This window comes from Ptychodera flava, chromosome 22 (assembly GCF_041260155.1).
Source record: "Ptychodera flava strain L36383 chromosome 22, AS_Pfla_20210202, whole genome shotgun sequence".
NCBI lineage: Eukaryota > Metazoa > Hemichordata > Enteropneusta > Ptychoderidae > Ptychodera > Ptychodera flava.
In genome coordinates, this window is record NC_091949.1 from 4493191 (window position 1) to 4512297 (window position 19107).

The window sequence follows — 19107 nt, forward strand, 5'->3', positions numbered from 1 at the left end:
CTTTACAACACAATTAGATATCTGTCGGATTAGTATATGCAGCAATTTTCATCACATTTGATGCAGTTATTTCGGAGTTATATGACTAATTATAAACTTCATGAAATATGCGAATGAACAATTTTTAACTTGACATTCCTGCACCACACCTGATGATACTTGCATATCAGTGCTTCTCAGTGCAATTTGATATTTACCAGATCAACACCTGTAGCAAGTTTCATCATAGTTAATACTGTAATTTTGGAGTAATATCACTAATTACACGATTACTCAAAAACGTTTGAACGGATTCAAGGCAGATTCGGTAGACAGGTACCATATACTACTTGCAAGAACTGCTTAGATTTTGGTTAGTGTGGTTTGCATATTAATGAAGTTATGGAATATCTTTTTTTCTTTACAATGGTTTCCCTATGGAGACGATAATGACATTGTAGACATATATAAAGAAATACTGCACAAAATTTCATGAAACTTTTCACAGATGACAATCTCAGAACATCATCATGATACTGTGAGTGTCATGTTAATTATCTGCTTATTTGCATATTTGATGAACTTTTGTTATAAGTGAGAAAACTCTGAAATTCCTGCACCACACCTGATGATACTTGCAACAAATATTGATCTGATATATATTTAATTATACTAAGAAGCATTGGGCAGTGTCAAGTTAATAAATAGCTCATTTGCATATTATATGAAGTTTTGTAATAAGTCATATAACTCCAGTATAACTGCACCAAATGTGATGAAATCTGCTGCAGATACTGATCCAACTGATATCTAAGTGTGGTGTCAAGCATTTATTAGTGTAAAGTTAATTAAGGGTTTATTTGCATATTTAATGACCTTTGTAATTAGGTATGTAACTCTGAAATTACGGCACCCAAGTCAGTGAAATCAGGTACAGAAATTGTTCTTATAAATGTCTAATTGTACTGAGAAGCATTTGGCAGTGTCAAGTTAACAATGAGGTAGTTTGCATATTTTATGAAGTTTTGTAATTAGTGATATGAGTCCAAAATAACTGCATCAAATGTGATAAAATCTGCTGCAGATAATGATCCAACAGATATCTAATATGGTGTAAAGCATTAAGTTGTGTGGATTTAATTAATGGTTCATTTGCATATTTGATAATTTTTGTAATTAGTGATATTGCTCCAAAATTACAGCATTAAATTTGATGAAACTTGCAACAGATGTTGATCTGTACTGAGAAGCATTGAGCAGTGCAAAGTTAATAAATAGCTCATTTGCATATTTCATGATGTTTTATAATTAGTCATATATCACCGAAATAACTGCATCAAATGTGATGAAAATTGCTGCATATACTGATCCGACAGATATCTGTGTTGTAAAGCATTTAGTAGTGTGAAGTTAATTAAGGATTCATGTGCATATTTAATAACTTTGTAATTAGGTATATAACTCTGAAATTACGGCACCAAATTTGGTGAAACGTGCTACAGATATCGATCTGATAAATATTCAATTGTGCTATGAAACATTAAACAGTGTTAATTTAGGGCTCATTTTCATATTTAATGAACTTTGTAATTAGTGATATTACTCTAAAACTACAGCATTAAATTTAATGAAACGTGCTACAAATGTTGATCTGATGGATATTTAATTGTCCCATGAAGCATTGAGCAGTGTCACGTTAATTAACAGCTCATTTGTATATTAAATAAAGTTTTGTAATTAGTGATTAAACTCTGAGAGTACTGTGCGAAGGTTATAAAACCTGCTACATATATTGATATAACAGATATCTTATTGTTCTGTGAAGCGTACTACTATTAATGAACCTGTTGTAAAACATGTGAGCATATTCAGTTCACATCTGGTTTGGTAGGTATAACAAGCTGGTAGAGAAAAAGAACATTTCTCTTCGACAAATGATCGCCGATGGCATCAGTGACATTGAACCTTAGTTGGTGACCACAGAGTGCGGGTGCCATTCGTTGGGCAGGACGAGCTAACTATTTTTGAAACACCTGACATCACTTCATGGCCTTTTGGCCAGAGGTCCATATATCTTTCTTTCATGAATTTGACTTTGTTGTGTGTACCGGTGCTTTACTGTCTGTTTTTTGCTGTTTTGTGTCTATGTTTATAACTAGCGTATCACGAATTTCGACCTAGTGGAATTGATTACGGGTGTGTATGATTGCGATCATTTCACCCTATATGGTTATCTACAGTGCAGCGCAAATTCTGATTTTATCAACGTAAAACTAACCCATTCTGTGGATATTTATATATATTTTATGATACTAGTGTTTTCTTTCTCTTTTCAGTGTGATTTATCGGTATGATTTGTATTAAAAGCGAGATGAGCCTTCATGTTACTTAGGAATTTCCAAGACCCCCTTGGACACCAAGTTTTTTTGTGACTCCCAATTTTCCTTTTAGGCCCTCTTTTGTTAATTTTGCTTGTTCCCTAAGCGTAGGTACTATTGAAAGATAGATGGCATATGCTAGAGGAAAGAATTGTCTTTTATTGCTCTGTACACTTTCCAAGTCACATTAATACACCGGTACCGATGCAATGAATGCGGCGACATTTTGCAGTGAAAACTTTGAAATTCTAGATTTTCTTGAAACTACCCGATGTCGGATAAACAGAAAATACTTAGACACAAAAGCACAAATAGAACTGCAATGGATCTAATATGTAATTCTGATATATTACGCAAGACGAGAAACATGACTTAAATACGCTACTCTGTGAGAGACAAATCAAAGGTGTAAACTTTTCTACTGGGATGTCATTCTGTGAGAGAAAAAGCATAAGTGCACACTTAAATTTTCTACTGGAATGTAGCTTCTTCTATTTTATAATGTAATCAGAGTAATGGGAGTGGTTAAAACAAAGCCTACCGCGATTGAAAGGAACAATGATTGGTTTGAAAAAAAGCAGTCTACTTACCACGGTAAATTCTCTCGTAATAATCATAATCATCATCATTTGTTAGAGTGAAGCGGACAAGCGTATCCTTACTTCCGGGATTGATATAACATTCTCGCCTTTGAGAATCATAATCGAATGACAAGCACGTGAATTCGCTGAAATGCATACAGGACAGGGCACAGAGTCCAAGAGATGTATTTGTTTTTAGAACAGCATCTTTCGGGGACAATCGCTTATTGTATGTACTCTTGAATGCTTGTAAAGCTAGAAAGGAAGACAAAATGAAAATATCAAATCTGAGTGGTTGCACCATTATCCTGCCGAGTTAATATTACACCATTGGGTCAATTTGACTGAGACCAGTAAGTCTTAAATGTCCTTACTGTACATTTCAACGAGTAGGGTAATATAATTGAAGACCCTAAAATAGAGATACTATAAAAACGACTTTTAATTTCTCAATGCGCTATACCATACTTTACAAATATAAAGCGTGTATAGTTTGTCAATTTCTTGTTTATGATTGTAATAAGATAGTCATCAATATCTGCAGCTAAAAGTATGATTGCACAGAGAGTTTATTTGAGTGGGAGATACAAATAGCTTCTTATCAATAGTCTGCTAATTTTCATTTATTCATATTGTTTTTCTATAAGGGATATATACAAAGAGTTTGCGAATCAAATTATATGAAAAAAACAGCTTTAAATATTGAACTCTCAAATGAATGGGAGTTTCCATTTCTTGTCAAGTGGCTGGAGTTGATGAATATTTGAAATCGTGCTTTGAATGTATAAAACCTTTGGTGACACTTGAATTAAATATTTGCCTTAGGTATAATAAGCTGGTGAGAGCTAACTTAGGGAGTGTCACTTTAATCAATAACTGACTTTCAATAAGCTTTTGCTGACGCTGAAATGTTCCGAACAACGGCAGGGAATAGTAAATATTTGAGGCTGTTTTTTGCGCAGTAAAAAGATGTGTATTCATTACTTTGATGAGGGTTTTGTATGATGTATGTTAGCGAGTGTGTGAGTGCTAGTGCGTCATGAACTCCAGAGTGTGTGGAGGGTTTGAAGTTGTAACATCTTAGCTCGGTTGAACCACTCTTCTTTTGAGAGTGAGAATTTGACCGAGCGGTTGTAAATGTGGCGTCTCGACTAGGTGACGGGAAGCCGTACGTCGTTGATTCAAACCCGATCGAAAACTTACAGTTGTTATCACACTGACATATCTTGAGTTGGAAGCGCCACACACTTGTATTAATTTATGCAGCATGTATTAAGATAGACTGTTCCAGTGTGGTTGTTACGATATAATGAATCGCTATCGTTTGCGAATATTAATTAACCTTAAATTTGCAAATATACGTACAAGTAGCTCGGTAACGTGAGATTTTTATTGTGACAAGTATTCGATTTATCTACGTATTCGTAAAATTGTGAAATAAGGAATATGCATATTAAGCTGCATTATATCTGCACATATCGTAAATTTAAAGATATCTGGGGATTCTTAAATGCCTTGTAGTCAACAGCAAAGGTTCAAAATTGTTATGATTCAAAAGACTAGTATGTGTCACAAGGGGTGATATAAAATTCGCATACTACTAAGTGAGATCTTGCAGGATTTCTTACGGGCTGTGTCGTTACCGTTTTCCTCTTATTGAACATTTATTCTTCGTTTAGTCTAGTCATAGATGAAGTTCGGAGTTGATCATTGTGTAGATTAAGGCCCTCCCTCGAACCTTATACCTTGTTGGTAGCGCAGATTATATTTTTCAATTAACTCTGACTCTAAGACTAAACCCAATCGATACTTTTTAATTTTTTAGAATTAGAGCTGGTGTGGTTGTCTCTAAGATGTTAAAACCAAAGCTAATTAAAGAAAGAGAGAGAGTAAGACATTTACCCCATGCAGAGTTTTCATCACTTCCACCCGGGCAGTCTTTGATGCCATCGTTGACCATGTCATAAGTTAAGCAAGTACCACTGGAATCATCGCACTGAAATTCCTTGTCACGACAGTCTAGTAGAGAAGAATATATGTCAGCTTTCAATTTAAAGGCCAGTAAATACATTACTTGAAAGCTTAAACTGAAGTTCCAGAAATGATAATTAATGTTTTATATGTCTTCGAATACCGTTTAGTTGGCATTTACTCCATGAAAATAAAAAAGCTGCGCATTTATTCAGGAGCAAACTATTTTATAAATGCTTTGAGCCAAGTGCATTTAGCATATGAGATGTACAAGTTTCGGGAATTTTTCACTCAATATCGTTTTTAAAATGAAACAAAACTGTTCAATTTGTTTGATGAAACAAGGAAACAGGAATAATTGCGTCACAGTCCAACTAAAAGATTTAGTGAAAACAGTGTACCACAATTCATTTCATCTTCTTGATTGTAGCAGTCATCCTTCCTATCACACCTCCATCTGTCATCGATGCAGTATCCTTTAGGACTACCAGATGCACATCTAAATTGATCACTGCCACATTCACCTAATAATTACAATATATATATTTATCACATGAACTGGCCCGTATCTCCACCTGTGTGACGTACACCAGCACAGAGAAGAAATCCATATTACCCCTGTTGTACGTCATCAACCGGAACGTTTTTCCTACATGGTAAGCTTACCGTTTCTACCTGAAAGTCGCGACGGACACAGACCAATTTGTAGTGATCGATGCCGTGCTCTCATGACATTTTTACAAAAAAGGTTCCATACCTGGAAACATACAAGGCATGTCCAACGAAATTTCGAGTTGCTTAAAACTATATAGCTATTCCCGAGAATAGAATGGGGATACCGTCAATCGTTTTATTTTACTGGCTCAGTAATGTCGCGGCCAGGCCCCAATCGAGTCGTAAGGCAGGGCTCAATGTGGACGTCGTACCTGGCGATCCCGGTTGGCGATAAACCTGAAATCTACATCTCAACGTAAGTTCACCTGAATAAATGAGTACCGTATAATCTTCGGGAAAGCGACATAGGAGGCAAAAGCAAAAAGACATTCGACTAACAACGATAAATGTCATTCATCACACAAAAAGTTCCGTAAATTCTCGCTCAGACAACGCTCACAAAATAACAGAGTTTCCGTCAAGTAACAAAATTAGGATCTATCTACGGGCGAGATATGTGTCACTGCAAACATCAAAGTCCGTTAGACGAAAACATTGACGACCGAGATCGGGATCCGAGTTTACAACCGCGAGACCGGTGACGGCAGCGTAAATGAGTGTTGTATCGTTCGATTTTTCAATCAATCAGTTTCACCTTCAGAGTTACGTATACTAGGAGTGTACTATTTTCTAAACATCACGGAATCGAATTTCATCGATTCGGAAAATGCAGTAATTAATATAAGGTATTTTTGCAAGATCAATTTGAGGCTCTATATTGTTTAGAAAGACCCGAAAATTATCCTCCGCGCCTTAATAGTTGATTCACTTATTTATTCATTGACTCCAAGTGTCAATAGTAGTAGCTTTCTAATAACACATTACGAAGCGTTTACCTTGAGACATGACTAAGTGTGTACATTACACATTGTGTTCTATCACGGTTAAAGCATAATCTATACATGACATAAATTATATTGGCACCATAAACTAAAGTCTGTAATATGAGATTTCCATTAAAACTGTTATATAATTAATGTCTGAGAACCAATTAGCCACGCCAAGTCAACACCACTACCTCATCGCATGAACTGTATAGCAGAGAAGCTATTTCCGTGAGTAATGCCATGATATTCTACAGTTGACATGTTGGCAATGACATTTGGCAATGACATCTGTAAATTACAATTCACGTGCTGAGGTCATAGCGTGTTGTTATTATAGTACACGTCCCCTCACATAAGATGAAAATTGACATTTCGACACCAGCTATATAAAGTGCCTTAGTATTGATACACATCCATCTCTATGTATGACGCTATCGTGGGAATCTCACTTATTGGTTTAGCAACGCACCCTATATTTATGACAAGTAAGGTGACAAAGGTTCAGTTCCTCGACCTTTAATTAAGGATGTATAAAGGGATCAGTGGTACGACAATGTCTGATAAAAGAAAGTATAAATCGTAATTTTAGGGTTCCAAATGCACGAATGACAAACAATCCATTGTACAATTAAAAACTGGAGAATATATATTAAGGTAGCTTTCCGCCTTTGCGACGACCTATTTTCAAACGTGAATTTTGCCATCAAGATGTGTACTTTTACCCAAGTATTATAGATCACCTGAAAGCTATTTCTATGAATATTTTTGTTTTATCAAGAAAATTAGTGTGCGATGAATTTTTTTGAAGATCTTAGTGAAAGTGTAAAGAACATGTGTAGTCTCAAGTAAAAAAGTTTAAGTCTGGGCGGAGAGGGGCTATTGTTTAGGTGTTAACGGGCAATTGGTCATCAGAATACTGGCTACAAAACCGTGTTTCAGATTTTTGAAAAAGACCTTAGTTTTTTTCACATCGTTGAGTCAAAGTTTATCAACCGATTTGTCTAAAAATGCCGCCTAATTAAGCAGCAATAACTCACCTTAAAAATCTTCATAAAAAAAACTGAGAAACGTCTTTGGAGACAGCCTACTTGACAAACGTCTGTGAAAATCTGGTGAACTTCCGTTCACGCGTTCTCGAGTTAAACTCTTTTGAACGTGCTGCAATGTGACAAAATGCCGAACTGAGAAAAAGGCGATTTAGTAAATTGGTTCGGGTTTTGCCTTTTGAATGGCAATAAACAATGTACTCAACCGACAAAACACTAAAACCAGATAGTGAAATCAAAGTGTTCAACTTCAACAGTATATTCACTCATTGAAATCAGTGTCAACGGTCGAAATGAGGCTAAAAAGGGTGAATTTTGGGAGCGTTATACTCTTTTTAGAGCGCAATCTACACAGTAGCTGATGAGTAAATAAACTTGGGGTGCCAGGGAAGGGATTATGCATAATCTGTTGACTGATTAGTTGTAAGGTTTAAATAGAGTATTAACTGTTCGACCTAACTGTCGGAACTGCTACGGCACCTCGATGCCGTCTACACGAGCGTTTGGACTTATTACCTCCATGACAAGCGTACACTGTAGTGTAAGTTTATGGCAGCATTCGATTCGACCTCGGAAACGACTCACGGCTGCGGAATGAAAGCGAGCCCGATGAGTGATATAGAGAAAACAATATTGGCTGACAACAAAAATATCTGCGTTTGTATGTGGATGTACATTTGCGGTGTCTGTGATCATGGAGATAAAAAGAACAGCTCCATGCTGTGATCCATTACGGTTAGAGTAACCGAGGATTCTAGCGAGAAGCCATTTTTTAGATCTTCACGCGCCTTGAAAACCGATTAACACTTATCAAACTACGAGCATTTCTGAGACAATAGTTCGTCCTCACTCTGTACAGCATTTCTGTGGGTGAAGACCGTTTCTGGAGTCATTTATGCTAAAATGAGCCAATCGCCTGTCGGCGGCATAAAAGTCAAAGGAGAGAAGTTGAGAAAACATGAACATAGAGAAAAGTACGTCATTTCATCAAGCGCAAGTTGCATGCGATAGACCGCTCGTCAAGCGTCATACGTCACAGATAGATAACTCTCTGCTGTCGTTCGTATCCAACATGAGTACCATCGATTCCAGGCGAATATGATATCAGACCCGTCTTCATTACATGTAAATTTCAGGATTAGGGTGGTGTTTTGCACTGTATTCAAGTAGTTAGCCCGTAAGCGTCGCATTCAATGGTTTACCGACCAATGATGACATGTTGATGAAAACTCAGGGCGATTACGTTATTACGTTGTGACGGTCAAATTCATATTGAAATTTGTCTTCGGTCCTGCAGCATTTTGGCTACTGCCATGATAACTGATAACAATGTTGTCGTGTCCATTCCCATAAAATCATTTGATTCACATTCGTCCGGTGTACGATGAACATTTGTTAGTCGACGTATGTTTTTACCTTGTCAAGGTCGGTGACGAAATGGGACAAGGAAAAACGGGACCGCGGGATTGAAACGACTTCGACATTATCAGTTCACTGCCATTGTGCCAAAACGTCTGCAAACCAAAGCAGCTATTGTTTTGTGGCGTGTGATTTCTGCACGGGAAAATTTCCTGTCGATGTCTTGAAGCCCATGCAATTTATTTCCACCTTGTATTTTCTAATCCCAAGTAGTTCAAGTGCCGCGGTTTCTGATATTTCATTTTTATTCATAAATTGTTCAACTCACTCAGTATTCTCATCGAACGGACAATGTCGGGTTTCTAGACCTTTTGGCGCAAAGTCGTTTCGGCCGCACAATTTCCGACGCCAAGACGTTTAGGCAACGCGACCAAAGACGTTTCGGCACTACCTGGTTGGGGAAACTCGTGCCAAATGTTACAAATCAAAACACTGAGAAATATAGTGTCAGCATTCACATGCTTTAAAGTTTGTGAGAACATGGTGAAAAACCGTGAGGAAAGAGTTTCATATCATTTTCAATAGCAATAGCCGCCGACACTGTCAAAGTTTGAAAAGCGGCGCCTAAACGGCACTGTAAAAGTCATACTGGTCAGAACGCAAAGGTCACGCTTATGAATATGACTGGTCTGTCAGTTACTTATAAGTTTGAAGGGAAAAAAATAAATCGTAACAGGGGTGTCGAAATGTCTTGGGGCCAAAAGAAGCTGAAACTTCGGCCGAAAGAGGCCGAATGTTGCTTGAATGTTGTAGATGTGACGGGTGTCTGTTGCGGTATTCCAGCGTTCCCGCTGTCACTGAGGCCGCCAATGGAACGTACCATTTATGTATACGGGACAGCCTCTTCGAAGATGTTTATCATTACGAAACTTATCCACCACTCCTGGTGCTTTTACAAAAGCACAAAAATGTCCCAGATAAAACATTTAGTGTGTGGGCCATTTTTGTAATCTGAAATTGTACCGTCAACAATGTCATAAGTCTGACCTTGTCCGATTGTGTCGATAAATTATGATCTTTTGGGAGCGGCCACCCCTATGAGAAAAACGGTAAGACCCACCTTTCGCCAGGTACACTCTATGGTCTTGACCCACGCAGTGAACGGTAGGTGTTAATGGGATTTTCACAGCGGATGTTGTCTAAGTGCATGTGAATACTGTGACGCTGCTTGCTTAGCGTAATCCCCTTGTCAATCAAGAACGTCCCTTGTCAATCAAGACTTAACGGTAGTCTCAAACGCCAAAATGTACACCTGTGCCTCTCGTACATTTTTATTCCAAAATTTTACCCAAAAACAGGAACTTCACGACCAAGATATTCTACACACAAGGAAGATCAATATTATAGGAATACTTTTCAGGGATAAAAGAAAAATCGTGTTTTTATCTCCAAATACCAAAACAAAGGCGGAAAGCTACCTTAAACTCTTTTGAACGTGCTGCAATGTGACAAAATGCCGAACTGAGAAAGAGGCGATTTAGTAAATTGGTTCGGTTTTTTCCTTTTGAATGGCAATAAAAAATGTCATAAGTCTGACCTTGTCCGATTGTGTCGATAAATTGTGATTTTTTGGGAGCGGCCACCCCCATGAGAAAAACGGTAAGACCCACCTTTCGACGCCTAATTGCCAGGTGCACTATGGTCTTGACCCACGCAGTGAACGGTAGGTGTTAATGGGATTTTCACAGCGGATGTTGTCCAAGTGCATTCGAATACTGTGACGCTGCTTGCTTAGCGTAATCCCTTGTCAATCAAGACTTAACGGTAGTCTCAAACGCCAAAATGTACACCTGTGCCTCTCGTACATTTTTATTCCAAAATTTCACCCAAAAACAGGAACTTCACGACCAAGATATTCTACACACAGGAAGATCAATATTGTAGGAATACTTTTCAGGGATAAAAAAATCGTGTTATTGTCTCAAAATACCAAAACAAAGGTGGAAAGCTACCTTAAGTGACGTGATCAATAAACAGGAAGATTTACCAGTCATACAAGACAGCTTTTTGGCCTTTGTTTACACTGAGAAAGTAATTGTATGCTGATTTTAATTGCATGAATCCTGTGAAAATACCATTTGTGGTTAAAATTACTGAAACACAATGTCAATTACTTGATATGCCTTTTTCTAAAACCATTGCACAAAACGGTAATACTAATGTCAGACTAATAGGTTTGGTTTTTAATAATATATCATACAGTCACCAGAAATCTTAAATGGGAGAGAGGTTAAATTAAAGAATACTGCCTACAAGGACTACTTTTTCTCAATTGTACGAAGTAAGTGTAATATATTTCTGTTTTACCGGCCACGATGACGTTAATTGTAGTATATAAGCAATACTTTTTATTACCATAGTTTATTGTCTTACATTTGAATTTCATTACCAATTCTTAACAGAGTGAGCATATTATTATACACTCGGTTAAAACGTCTACGTGCGATTTGTTAAATCTTTCTATGATATTGTGTATCTACACCATTAGATTGTATGATTATAGTAAGGTCATCATTTGATAGAAAAAATGATCTCTACTCTGATACATAACTTGTTTTACAATATCTGATATTTCTTTCCTGAACTACTAATTTAGTTGGAACATATATCTCTCACGTTGTTATGGAAGATTTATTCTACAATACATGCTTTACATATTTGTATACAGTCCCAAAAAGCGTTATAGCCAGCAACTATGACGAATATTTTCTTAAACTTCTTCCAGTTAAACAAAATGCACAATTGCTATCCTGTGACCATCATAACCCTTTACATAATACAGTATCATGCGTTTGCGACTCATGTCTCAGGTACATACAAGTACACTACCCAGTAGACAGTGTAATTGTTCAACAACAGATAAGAAATTGTGCTTTCTAAGTCTCTTAGACGTTGGGATGTACTTGAAACGTCTTACCATGTAAAGATATGACACCATTAATCTATATATCATGCAGCACAACATGCCTTGCATTGAATATGATACAGGGTCGCGTTGCACACAGGGAGGGTGACGTAGATAGTGTAATGATATCAGATGGCTACGTCACAAAACTTTGTGAATTAGAAAAGAAGTTGATTTTGTTTTAACTTTTATGGTAAACTATGGTCATATTTTCGACCATGACTAAACATCTCTCACCCAAAGAAAACGTTGTCAGAGTTTATATGCATTCTTTAGACATTACACTATACATGAAAATATTTCACAACTATATGTTTTCCAAACACTTACCATAGTCGCAGTTATCTTCATCGCTCATATCTTGACAGTGGTTGATACCATCACAGACAAGATATTGCTTGATGCAATGTGTACCATTTTTACATGTGAAGTCACTGGGTAGGCAAGGGGCTTAGAATAAAAAACAACAACAATGAAATGCCGGTCAATCGTAAGTCGCATGTACGTGTTCATCAAAGATCTATAATGGCTGTGGAGGAAAAATGTATTTTCAATCGCGGGAAAGTTTTTAGTATTGGATATAGAATGTCCCTGATGCGACTCAAGCTAAACGTGGCGATATATTCATTGCCTGATTTAGTGTTTTGCTGTGTGCTATGATTGCTTGGTTTTAGTTTTTGCTTTACCGACTGACTTAGTAATCTGTTTAAACAAATGCCGTCGTTTCATTAAAAACGAAAGATATCTAAAATAATTGGTTAACAGTATTTGTAACTTTTATGAAGTTCTACTGTTGTGAGTTCTTGTATATGAACAACGTTTACTAAATAACGTATTACAAGAAGGTAAGGCGACTTCTATTCATTTAAATATGAGCTCATACCACAGACATAATATAGAATACCCATTGTAATTAATTAATTAAGTTCGTCTTAATGAGAATGCATGCAAACGTTTTATGCAACAGGCTTCATTTTATGTGAATATTTAGAAAAGACAACAAACTTATCAAAATATCACGTGTAAGAAGGCTCATACATCAAGATTATATTCCTGTTATCATTGGTCTTTTCTACCTGTTGCCGAAAGGAAAACATTAATATCTTACGAAATATTTTAATATCTTACAAAAGCTGCTCCGATTCCTACAACGACATCATTACTGATAAGGATAATTATTTCGTATTGGTTGAGTGTAGAGAAAAGATGGTATGAGAACGACAATATGGTGCAACCGAGACCAAACTAGATAATAAGAATGATTATTTCGTCCGAGCAGCCGCTGGAGTAAGACTAAGGCTTATATGCGAAGTATGTTCTGTGTAAAACGCTTACAGTGCACTAATGTGTCTTTGACAGTGTGCATGAGCGTTGTTCTCTCTGAACCGCAATTGTACTGTTATTACATTTAACTTCTTAACGTTAAATCGCTCAAAGATACCAGTCAAACAATTACACACTTCTAAGTCAGAACAATTTAATGTATAATATATCTCTTGATCAGGTTTGGTTGACAAATACAGTTCGTGCATTGCATCAAAACATATTTGTTTTCGACGATCAATTTGTGATGAACAGTTAGTATGATATGTCATATAATTAACTACCAAAGGTTGCAAAAACAACAGAGGAATATGATTCTTGGTGTTTAAAGGAGAAATAATAAATTTACAGGTCAACTTCCGAAAACAAAGTTTGTATCGCAATTTAACTATTGATTCCACACGATTCTATAGAGCCCTGGCAGGACATTTTGCCTTAGAAAGAAGAATGTTCCTTGATGTCATTGATAAAACTATGCACTAGCATGGCCGAAGAATACTGAGGCAATAGATACTTCAAACTCACTGGATTAGTTCTGAGTGAAACTGTTTTCGAAAATCTAAGAACAGTCGTGGAAGAAATAGTATACTCAAATGTAGATATAAAAGCAAAGGTAAAAAAGGCTGCTTACCGTAATAAGGATGAACGACGTCTTCATCAACAACGAGTATTCTTCTGTGTTCCGACTTCAAGATCTCTGATTTTCGAATCTTATTTGTATTGCAGACAGTCACCGTGGGGAAAGACAGCTTTGGTACAGAAACAACATCAAACTAAGAAACGAAAAAAAAAAGATTGTTAGCTAGGTATTCACCAGTAAGTGAGTGAGAGAGTAAGTGAATGAGTCAGGGAGTCAGTGAATAAGTAAGCAGGTATGTAGGTAGGTATAGGTAGGTCGGTAGGAAAGTAGGTGGGAATCCGTGACAGTTCATGGCCAAGCAATACGTGTATTTAGAATAGACATATCGTTTTTAGGTTCTATTGCTAAACGTTATAAAGTCAAACGGCAATAATTAAAACACCTTTCTTTTCCGTGTTAACCAATAAGCTTCACCAACTGAACTTTACTATCGACACATACAATCTAAATCTTGTAAATTGCTGCATTTCGTTCGCATGAAAGGCCACTGTCACAGTGGTCACCAGTCAATACAGGAAATACAAGAACAGTGCTGATGGTGGCAAGCATAAGTACCTCGGCGGATATAAGTGTTAGGCTACATTTATTCTAATGTGAATGTAACTGGTCAAGAAAAATCCTAGATGAGACTATCAAGGTATTTAACCCTTGATCTTGATGTGGCAAATAGAGAAACCCTGTGGACAATCGACTTTTCGTGGTGGAGCGCAAGTTCGTTCATTCTCAGAAACAGCATTCATATGAGAGTCATTTTAACAGTGAATGGACAGGGAGCAATGTAATTTTTGTGAACACCCCAACAGACGAATACACATTTATAATCTTCCCATCTTATTGCTATGTAGGCTCAGCTGCCCTCTTGAGAGGCAGCCACAACTTCAACTACCATGCGAGAGCAAAAATTGATTAGCCTCATTAAGGTAAACCTAGGAATAATAACAAAGTTAACTAAATTACTTACTTCATATGAGAAATTATGTAGAAAGTCTGTATTACGCACTTAGTGATGGTCATGGTTTGTGCAATAATTCGTATTTTGAATGTTGTTAGTTGTTTGCGGCATACATAATTGGTGACCTTGCCTGACCTTAAAGTACTGACGTCACGTCGCTATGTGCAAAGTGTCTATGCTAATTGAAGTATGGCTGTAGTGCCACACCGAAGCCTTTCCACTGTTTGGGAATGGACACTGATTCCCTGTAAGGATTAATCCTCAAGGGCTAGACATAAGTTCCAAAAGCTGATCGTCAGAACTATAGAGACTGCATGAAAGTGAAATATTATACTTATATTGAATTTACTCGTCACTCGTCGATAAGAGAACAACTACTGTTTGGCCGTTGTCGTTCGTCTGAGAAGGTTTGTGAACATCATGCAAAGGTACGACAACTTATTTTGATGGAGAAATTTAAAAGTTGCATTCGAAGCGACTTCAACTCATTTATCAATGAACATAAGCCAGATGCATTAAGTGACCCATTAGACTGCATTTATTAGGAAACCATCACAATTCTTTCGATACCAAAACAACGCAGAAAAATTTAACTCCTCGTTTTCATCAAAGAATTCCACAAAATAGAAAAGAAACAGTACACAGAGTTCACTGGTCATGGAGAAGAAATTTAAGCATGTAAATACATCTTACTTTGGTCGTTAGGTCATGGATAAGAAATTTAAGCCATGTATATAGCATCTTAATAACTCCTGACAGTCGAAAAAGAAAAACAGTTACGCCACATAAATATACTTCAAACGTATTTAGATAGGAATCAATAACACAACCTGCTAATGTAGTCAACCAAACAATCATGAATAGTTTATACATCACGATGAGAATAGCCAGAAAATAATGAAGATGCTGCAGTATAACAATGCCTTATTCAGGTGTACACTTATTATGGATTAACACTGAACCAAAACGGTAAATTGTGTAAAATGGATTAGGGATAAAATACAGTAAACGATGTTGACTTTCAGCAAATATGAATTATGATTCTGTATATTGTCAGCTAACATAAATGTATAATGTATGCAGAGACAAGGTAATCATAAATTAGGCGTCATGTTGAGTGCATCATAACAATCAGAAATCAGAAACGACTGTAACATTGTTGTCAGAGAATATTTCTGAGAACATAATCAGTCAATTCCAACTGCCGCAATTGTTCCTTATTATATTTTGACAGGGAAAGTAAATTTATGCGTATTATACTATGTAAATTCTCGATCGGATTTTAGCTCAAATTTTAGCTTAAATTTATGCGTATTATACTATGTAAATTCTCGATCGGATTTTAGCTCAAAACGTTTGGTACCCATTAAACTAGCAAAGCCACAGTTGCCAAAACCATACACCCTCGAGGGTCTATGCCAAAACCACATGTGTAAATCTCAACCTTAAAAACAGAGATGGCCTCAACTAAGGGATAGGGACCCACACACTATCGCCCAGTGAAAAGCAATGATCAAAAACACTTCTCTGGTTCCTGGTAATTTTATTCCACTGGGAATCATGTATAAAGATACGTACTGTCGTAACTCAAGTATTAGATGTTGGATTCAATGGTCCCATTATCCATTAATTGTTTTCTTTCCCCCGATTCATGGCGCTAGTGTTTGTACAATGGTAGTACCTGCACGTTTGAACAATACGGTACGAATAGAAAACAATAAAGATCCTGCTGTAAAGATAACAATCATATCTATACAGAATACACATTTCAGAATGTGCACAATTCTTAAATTTATACGCTATGTCGATAGTTTTCTTGTAGCTGATGGCCAAAACACATTTTGACCCCAACTCCCTGCGGTTGTTTATAACTCCTTAAAAGCAATATGTAATGACGACGGTCTGTCAGATCGAATAGGTCTCTGTCGACATCAGTAATTTCAATGTTCTTACAAAGTCAATGATACGAATTTAAAAATTGTTTTGCAAAAAGATCCTCTGTCACTCAACAATCTTGCTTAGATTTGTCTAAGTTCTTGTGATAAAGTTGGCAAGCATGCATTTTTGACACTGTTTCAGCCCATTTTTGGACAATTGAATTGGGGTCTTCACATGTAACGTTGGCAAAGCAACGTTTTGATTGGGCATACCTTTGGGTTCGAAGAGATTCGTAACGTTCGAGAAAATTGTTATTCTATAAGAAGAACATTGAACAGTATACAAAATGCCTTTTTCATCGATAGATTTATAGATAAAACAAATAAAAGTAATTTCTAGAACATCGTAAATATCAACACAAACGTTAATGCAGTAATTGTTACTCATTACGTTTTTGCAGTAAAGGTCTAATATGAATTTTGTAAAGTCTCGGTTTGATTCTAACTCAAAATATACGGTACCAATTTCTCAAACGGCTCAGCTAAAAATCAACTTTCATGACTCTTAAAAAGAAAGAAATCAACTTAGAGAACAGGGACCTCAACACTTTGTTCAAGTTAAAATGAATGAGCGAAACAATTCTCTCTGGTACTCTGGCGATTTTATTCCTCCGGGAGAGATAGATAAACACACATAAAGTGTTTAATCAGGCATAGATGTTCGATTCAAATGCGGCGTATATTTTCCTGTTTTTCACAATCAATGGCACTAGTGTTACATCGACGTTTATAGAACACGATAAGAACAGAAATAATACATTAAAGATCCTACCGTAGACGTGACAATCAGACCTATGTCAAATGCACATATTTGAATATGCGACCACTATAAGCTAATTGGCATCTTGACTAGGTTATGTTGAACTGATTCTGTAGCTTTTTGTAGAGGGTCGTCGAAACACCCTTGGTCCGTGAGTTCTCCTATTTCGACTTTGCAGGTATTAATAGTACGCTGTTTGATTACATATTTAAAATTATGTTCGAAGCATGAGCTTGCTTCATACTCTCTCTCTCTACCTATGTATACGTCCAAGCATTGTATCGGTGATCGGTAGAAAGTTTGCTTCCTAAACAAGCGTAGAATAGCCAAGAAAAAAGGTTGAAAAATAGACTAAGTTCAAATGGTATTGTCAAGGGTATCGCACGATCTAGTCAATTTGAAGCTTAACATGTTTTTTTTCTGAAAGAAAACCGTAAACGTTTTTTAATTTTGCAGAATACAACCTGTAAGAAGCGTGATACGTGGACGTCCTGGCACCAAAAAGACGGTGTTAGGTTCATCTTTTATGCTGAGTGGTATGAGAAGTAAAATGGAATTCTTGAACAAAAGAGTACTTTGAGTTTGTGACCCAATTCTAGTTACTCACCTTGATCTTAATTCCGTATTCTAAATAATCCTTCAACAGCTCTGAGGACTGCCATAGAAAAAGACTAAAAGCCGTCACACAGACAACCGACCAGACAGTCCGACCAAAAGTTGATGTACTATTGGAAATGTTTGCTATCCCATGGGCAGTGGTATTTTTCGCAAATTTTGAGATGATGCTCCGTAAACCTCTCTTCTTCTTGCCAGTCATCTTAATCTTACGTGCATGTGCTTTGTCCATGTTGATTGTCATTACAAAGTCGATGCATGAACATTTTGTGATTCAAAGATTAGCATAACTATCACGTGATTTATACAAAGTGACTTGTGAGTAATATATAATGGAGACATCACCTGATATGCCGCAAAGCAGAGATCATTCTGTCGTGGTCCCTGGAGAGATTTCTTTAAAGCTCAATAACGTCAAAATTATAAATTCAAATCACCTTGCCATAAACTTGATGACGAGTAAAGCTGCTCTGTAACACTGTGTGTTTCGTTCTTGGTTCACAAAACCAGTGGCACATCTCCGTATATGAATTCTTACTCTTCAAAAATCAATAGAACGTTTTGAGATTTTTTATGGTTTAAAAGGATTCGTCAATCTGGTAATTGGTTGCCAGACGTTTTTCAGGAGCCCCAGTGGAAACTGGAAACAAACAGCGAGAAATACATTTCTGCTTTTGTGAGGACGACACATTACGGTCATTAAAATTTCACTCTCAATTAATATAGCTACTCATATCAGCACGATTCGTGATCCATATCCGCGGCGTCTGCGCACATTCTTGTGTCCTTGAGAAATCGCTCAAACGGAGATTAGTTGAATATCTTCGGTATATACGTTCTGTGTTATTTTTGTCGCGTCAAGGACATTGCACAATTTGAGCAATTTTCTCGAATACCGTCAAGTACGCGTTCTCTTGAGGTTTGATCGATAGAGTCATGACAGGAAGTCACATTTTAAAATAAGGGGAGCAGGCAACACCATTTTTGAGTCTTGCAGACATGTATGAGCATGAGAAACACATCGAAATGGTGAGAGAGAATCCGGCAAAAGATGCCTTTT

At 36.8% G+C, this 19107-nt stretch overlaps 1 protein-coding gene across 1 annotated transcript in view; it reads right to left on the reverse strand.

Annotated features, from left to right (window-relative positions):
• The window catches only part of LOC139123398 (uncharacterized), a 42116-nt gene extending 23833 nt beyond the window's left edge, over nt 1–18283 (reverse strand). Inside the window, exons 1-6 of the mRNA XM_070689544.1 lie at nt 18040–18283; nt 13775–13916; nt 12151–12270; nt 5311–5433; nt 4841–4957; nt 2948–3193 (exon numbers count right to left, since the gene is read on the reverse strand). Of these exons, the coding sequence (XP_070545645.1) occupies nt 2948–3193; nt 4841–4957; nt 5311–5433; nt 12151–12270; nt 13775–13916; nt 18040–18279 (988 nt within the window). The 5' untranslated portion in view covers nt 18280–18283. The remainder of the gene's footprint in view (nt 1–2947; nt 3194–4840; nt 4958–5310; nt 5434–12150; nt 12271–13774; nt 13917–18039) is intronic.
• Nucleotides 18284–19107: the final 824 nt, after the last annotated feature.